The following is a 6,528-nucleotide window of genomic DNA, read 5'->3' on the forward strand; positions in this document are numbered from 1 at the left end:
CTTCCTGGGAGGGCCCGGCGAGGCCAATGGGAGCGAGGCGCCGCGGGCCGGAGCGCCCCGCCGCCGCCCGCTGGCAGCCAATGGAGCGGCCGGGGAGGGCGGGAGAGCGGCCAATGCGGGGGCAAAAGGGGGGCGTTTGGGCCCCGGGGTGGGGGGCGGCAAGCGGAGGGCAAAGGGGGCGGACGGGGGCGGGGGGCGCCCAGCCCCAGCCGCCGCCCGGGCTCTGCAAGCGCCGGTGCTGGAGAGGAGAGGCGGTGCCTCGGGGCGCTGCAACCCCTCTTCTTCTGCCTCTGCCCTTGGCCAGGTCTGAGGCAAGAAAAAAAAAATTAGAGCATAAGGGAGGAAATGGCTGAGGCTCCGCTTTCCAAGGAAGAAGAAGCCGGGCATCCCATCTCTGGGCTGTGCAGGCCTTTTGGCAGCGCTGGTGGCCCCCCAGGCCGAGGGGACCCTACTTGCGCAGCGCAGCCCTCGCCTTTGCTCCCCCACAATTGAGGCCCTTGGGTTTTTGCACCTGTCCCTCACCCRAAGAAGCAGGACCCATAAAGCAGCAGTTTGTGATCTGTTCTCTTCACAGAGGCAGTAGCGGATGCAGAGGGGAGAACTGGTTATTTCTAGGGGCCTGCAAAAAGGTGCCTATGGAAGGGCAGCTGGTGTCAGGAATAGGAATTGCTGGAGAGGGTCTAAACCCACGATGGAAAACATTTAGGGAGCTCAGAAAGGCTGAGATATGCTGACCAGTTACACTGAGGCAATGCCTCTTTCCACCTGCCAAACTGAAGGTAGCATCGCTAATGCACCTGACCCAGAGCTCAGCAGTGTGGCAAGGTGTAATATGTTGGTTGACAGGGCAGGTAGGACTTGAACTAACAGCGCTGTGAGCTCAGGGCTCCACACTTGACCTGGGGCAGTGAGGAGAGGGAGGGGGGAGTCACCAGTTTCGAGTTTCAGAGGCTTTTGCCAGGCCTTCTTGCCTGGCTGCAGTTTGTCCCTCCATAAAATGAATAAGCCAGGCCCTAGCAAATGTATGCTCCTTTCATAGACTTCTCTCCCTCTTCCTGGGGGACAACCTGGCCAAGAAGACTGACGCACATGGACAGGGAAGGAGACAGAGAACTGGGCACAGCTGCCAACTATACAGGCTCCCCAGGCACTTTCTGCAGCCCTCCAAAGCCACTTTCCTGCTATTTTTGGTCTCCCAGGAATGCCAACACAAYTGATAGTATCTTCTGTCATGCCACTAATGCCAGTTTCATCCGCTTCTTGACGCTGGTAAAGCAGTTGGTTCTATCTTATTGCCAGATAATAATAAAGGGAAAGAACTTGACTAAGCTGAGATTTTAGACCAAAATGCGCCACTCACCCCTCCCAGACCTTGTAAAAGGCTAGAAAACATCAGCTTTCCAATCTGAGAAATGGGGGACCAAGGAGACTGATTTCCCTGTGATGCAAGGGTGTGCTGGTGAGCGCAGCACTCAGTAAACAGCGGCAGAAAGAGGCATGCAGGCACCTGCAGCTTTTGGCAAAGRTGCACCTAGCTGAGCCCTCTCAGTCTCAGCATCAAGGACTTGAGTGCAGCCTGCAGCTACGTGCTGACCTGCAGAGAGGGCCGTTTACCTTTTGTAATAGAAAAAAGAGCCCTGCCAGCTTGCTTTGAACCAGATGCCTCCCAATTCCATTCTCAGAGACTGTCCCCTACCTTGTTGTGTTTCTCGCTGGCATTCAGGTATGGGTGTTGGCTTCCCGAGGAGCTGGCACTGCTTTGTGGTGGGAGGGTGCCTCCACCTGGCTGGGACTGCAGGGAGAGAAAGCAAGAGCTAAGCCCCAGGAGTTTAGTGCTTTCCTCAGTTTTCCAGAACTGAAAATCCACCCCCCAGGCCAGCTCATAGGGGAAAAAACTCCTCTCYGTTCTGGGAAGGTAGTGTCGCTCCTTCAGGTTCAGGAGAAGAGGCAATGCCAGGAGAACAGGAGAGCTGTACATGAATGTGTGTATGTGCACAAGTGCATGCATGCAATCTGCTTGTGCCCTGGCCAGCAAGGAGAATTGCAAATTATGGGATCCTCCTGCTCTGTGCAGGTAGGGAAGCTGTTTTACATCTGGTGGAAGGGCAGGTGGGGTCCATATCAATTCTGYCTTCTGCCCACATTTTCACAACTCTGCTGTACTCACATGATAAATTAAATTCTTCTTGTTCCCCCAGTCACTTTCCAATGGCTTCTCTGGGTTGTTTGAGGCTCGGGCTGGTTCTGGACCCTTCCAGTCATCTTCCAACCGCTGTGCTGGACTCCCAGGCCTTTTCCAGTTGTTGTCTGGCTGTGGTCCTGCATCTAGACATCTAGTGGGGCTCCTCCAGGCCCTTTCCAGGTGGTGCATCAAGTCCACATGGCACATGGGCTTCTCTTGGTGCTTCCAGTCTTTCTCCATCTTCTGAGCTTGGTGGACATCTCCCTGACTCTTCCAGTCCTGTTCCGGTGGTTGCGCTGGACTCATGGGGCGCAGAGGCTTGCCTCGGCCTTTCCGTTCACTGTCTGTGCCCTTCCCTAGGATGGAAGGCTGCAGTTTTTCCCTGAGGCTCTGCCAGCCGCACTCTGGGCGCCTTCCGGGGCCCCCAGCTTGCAGCAGTTCTCCCGAGTTCATCCATTTCCCCTCTGTGCTCCGCACCAGGCTGGCAGGGGCAATCTCCTTTTGGCTTTTCCACATGCTCTCTGCCTGTCTCCTGGGACTCACCGATCGCAGAGGCCCTGTTCGGCTGAGCCTGCTGCTATCCAAACTCCTCACGAGGCTCACAGTGTGCAGGGAATCCCCTCGACTCTTCCTGTCCAGGTGCTTCCCTGTACTCCCACTCTGCCAGGCAGCTCGGTCTCTCTCTGTGTGCTTCTCCAAATTTGTAGATTGAAGGGACTCTGCTTGGCTCCTCCAGTCTCTCTCTGAACGCTGGGGAGGGCTCACAGCCTCCCCTGTTCTCCTTTCTGATCTGCGAGCTGGGCTTGTGGAGCGCAGGCTTTTGCTGTCTCTCTCCAGCTGCCGAACAGGGCTCACAGACTCTCTCGGTTTCYGCCAGTTCCTCTCTGCCCGTGGAGATGGGCTCACAGGGCGCAGAGGATCGCCGAGGCTCTTGCTGTTCCTCACCAGCTGCCGAGCCGGGCTCAGGGAGCGCAGGGACCCCTTGGGTTCTCTGCTGTGCTGCTCAAGGTGCCGGGAGAGCCGTTGGACCTAGAGACACGGAGGTGAGAGAGCAAAGAGTCCTCTGGAAAAAAAAAATGCTGACATTGCTCAGGTGAGAGGGAGTAAGGGAGGAAGAAAAGGTGGGATTAGGACTGGTAGACAGTTTAGTTAAATAGCTCTGCAGACAAAAAGCATCACAGCAATTGCAAGCATATGTGCAGAGCCAACATGCACCTAAGAGAAGCCTCTTATACCTGAACAGTGAAGGAACAGCTACCATTCAAGAGCAGAGAGTCCTTGCCTGTGATGGGGGAGTGGGCTGCAAGGAAGGGGCTGGGAATAGAGGGAAGGAGAGGGAGAAATGGAATAGAAGCATGAGAAAAAAATAGAGGAAAATGTGGCAGGAAAAAGCAACCCAGCTTGGAGAGCTGGGGCTACACTATGTAAGCTTCATTGAGGGTTGAGGTCTCACCACGTGGCCAACTTACCTCTCTGGCCAAGGTAGGGCTGGACTGCCTCCGAGCTAGTCTACCTTTGCTGGGCGGCACAGGGGTCTTCCCATCGAGTCGATCCACACGGCCTTCCTCCAGGGCCTGGAAAGCCTCCAGGGTCTCTGATTTCCTGCTGGCACACACAGTCCATATCAGGTRCTGCTGCAACCTGTCATTCAGGGCCCTGGCCAGAGGCCCCTCACCCTGAGGCTCAGAGGCTATGGCTGGCAGACACCTTGTGAGCGGTCTGTKACTGGGATCTGTGCTCCATCTGAGTCTGACTCCCAGATCTCTGCTTGTCCCAAACACAAGCAGAGAGACTGTAGCCTCTCCCTTACCCCATCTCCATCACTTTAACCACCCTTGCTTATGCACCCCACTTTCTCACCCATGTCTTCTTTCCCCCTATTGCTTGAGGGAAAACCCAGCTTCTCTCCACCCTGCCCTTCAATCCCACAACCCATCCAACCTCCCCAGGATACCTTCTACTGCCTTGTTCCTGTCCTTCCTTCCCTATGCCACTGGCTGGTGGTCAGTGCTAGAGCCGTTTGTGGCTCTCAAGCCAAAGCCACGCTGTGCACCTGCAAGCAAGAACTGACTGGCACCAGGGACTGCTGGGCAACCCCAATCCCTGGCTGAGTGGCAAGCAAAGCTACAGCTGAGCTTGAAATCACAGGCTTAGCCCACAACCCAGCAGTTTTCCCAAACTTAGTGGAACTTGGATCCCTGGGGAGCCACTGACACTGTGGGAAGGGGAACCACCTCTGGTGTTTCTCCTTCACACAGCTATCCCAACTCCATAGCATGTCTTGCAGCTTCTAGGACAGGGCTGGGAGAATGAGGAAGGTGGGCTGCTCCCTCTGCTTCTGCCGGCTCAGCTTGGCTGCAACTTTCCAAAGGCCTCACCTGCCTACAAGCCACAAGTAGGACCCTCCGGCCTGGGAACTCCTCAGAGGGCCCTCAGGGAGGCAAGGAGGCGCTGGACGTGGACCCAGCCCTAGCTTTAAAGAAAATGTAAGCATAGCTGATGTATGAATATGGGCTGGGCTTCCATGTCTAGTTCTGCTCTCTCCTGCAGCATGGAGACTTGGGAGGTTTTGGCAGGATCTGAGGGCAGTCCTGCACCTCTGACCGACCAGATCAGCATGGAGACACATCCTACTTCTCACCTGCGTTCACAGCCAAATATCCGCTCCACCTCCACCCGGCCAGGGCTGAGTGTGCGGGAGCTGCTGCGATCAAAAGCCTCCCTGTGGCTGAGGCGTTTGGGCTTGGGCAGGTTGGCCAGTGTTGTGTACTCCTGCTTCTCCAGCCCATGCCGCCCCTCTGTGCCCCCACTGCAGGGGCGCCCACTAGGCTTCCAAGGTGAGGAGCTGGCAAAGGAAGCGAGGCGCCCACTGGCACACGGTGGGTCACTGCGGGCAGGTGAGGTGCTGCGGCTAGCACGTGGTGTGGAGGAAGCCCAGGGAGGGTCAGATTTCTGATGATCCAAGGAGAAAGAGCTGTTCTCCATGCGATGCTTTGTCCAGCTCTCCTCAGGCTTCTGGCTCATGGGACCATGCTCTGGAATGGGGAAAAAGCTGTTACCATGGGAGGCAAGAGTGACACAGGAGAAAGCCACTGCATCCACTGCAATGCAGGTCTTTAGAAAAGAGCTAGAAACAATCTTCAAGGGCACAGACAAAACCCAGACTCTCTGCAGGTGGGCTGGGAGCACTGAGACATGGCATTGTGAACCTAGGGCACACCAAGCCATGCAGAGAGAGAACACCCAGGAAACCCACATTTTGAGATCGACACACAAGAGATGTAGTCTCATGGACTCTGGACTTTATCCTTTTGCATGGTTCCCAAAGCGGTGTCTAAGTCCTCTGGGACCAGAATTAGGCACTAGATGAAGAGATGCTGAGAGGGCTCAGGCCTCTTCAGTTTAAATAAAGTTTTGCTGTGAAATTCAGAGACTCCCATAAAGGTCCCCATGTGAAAAGCAAGCCAGAACTAGGATCGAGCAGGGGAGCAAACCAAATGTACCTGCTTTCAGAGGGCAGATTTCTTTCCTAAAGCTCTGGGACTCTGTTCTTGCCCAGGGTGCAGAAGGAACCGGCTGACCCCACCTGGCTCTGTCTGCTTGCAGGGCTCGCATCCGCACCTCTTCCTTGTGGCCTGTGTAGTTCATCTTGTCTCGCTTGCCTGATTCCAAAACGCTGCCCCACAGCCTGGTCATTTCCCGGTCCTGAAAGACAAGATAGGGCAGCTCTCTGCAATGAGGACACAAAGTTGCCACTGGAAGCCTTTGCGGGCTAGATTGAGCCAGAAGCACAGGTCAGGAGTTACAGCCCATTCAGTCCAAAGCTGCTGGTGAAAAGGGACCTGGAGAGGAGCAGGGGGAGCATAAGGTGATCCCAGCCTGACATCAGCTGGCATGCCAAGGAATAACATAGGAAACCCTGCGTGGAGGAACCTATGAGTAAATCTGTGCTAAGTGGAGAGCCTGCTTTGTTGGGACTAAAGGCCTCCAATGATCCCCTCCTTGCATCTCAGGAGTTTCTTAAAGCACCCAGCAGAAGTGGTACTGAAAAAACTGGAGCAAGTGAGTAGGAGAAAATGAAATAGCCCAAACCAAGAGAGACTCTTGCTACTTCCCATCTTACCCTCGTCAGTGTAGAGTTGGTGTCGGCACAGGTCCTGAGGTCGGTGCTGGGCTCAGTGCCGTTTTCTCTGTGCTCATCCTCCACTCTGGGGCTGAGCAGGGGATATACCCAGCTCTCGTCCCAGCTGTGGAGCAGGGAAACAGGAGAGTCCATGGTCAGCACAGGCCTGGGGGGCTCAGGGACAGGCAGCAGCATCACTGCCAGCTTGAGACACAAAATCTGT

At 55.4% G+C, this 6,528-nt stretch overlaps 1 protein-coding gene across 1 annotated transcript in view; it reads right to left on the reverse strand.

Annotated features, from left to right (window-relative positions):
* TRIOBP (TRIO and F-actin binding protein) overlaps positions 1-5,410 on the reverse strand; it is a 23,407-nt gene extending 17,997 nt beyond the window's left edge. Inside the window, exons 1-4 of the mRNA XM_085323599.1 lie at positions 4,824-5,410; positions 3,652-3,784; positions 2,168-3,211; positions 1,697-1,792 (exon numbers count right to left, since the gene is read on the reverse strand). Coding sequence (XP_085179725.1) covers positions 1,697-1,792; positions 2,168-3,211; positions 3,652-3,784; positions 4,824-5,410 — 1,860 coding nt within the window. The remainder of the gene's footprint in view (positions 1-1,696; positions 1,793-2,167; positions 3,212-3,651; positions 3,785-4,823) is intronic.
* Positions 5,411-6,528: the final 1,118 nt, after the last annotated feature.

This window comes from Rhea americana, unplaced genomic scaffold (genome assembly GCF_003343005.1).
Source record: "Rhea americana isolate MKP2758 unplaced genomic scaffold, rheAme1 scaffold_85, whole genome shotgun sequence".
Classification (NCBI taxonomy): domain Eukaryota; kingdom Metazoa; phylum Chordata; class Aves; order Rheiformes; family Rheidae; genus Rhea; species Rhea americana.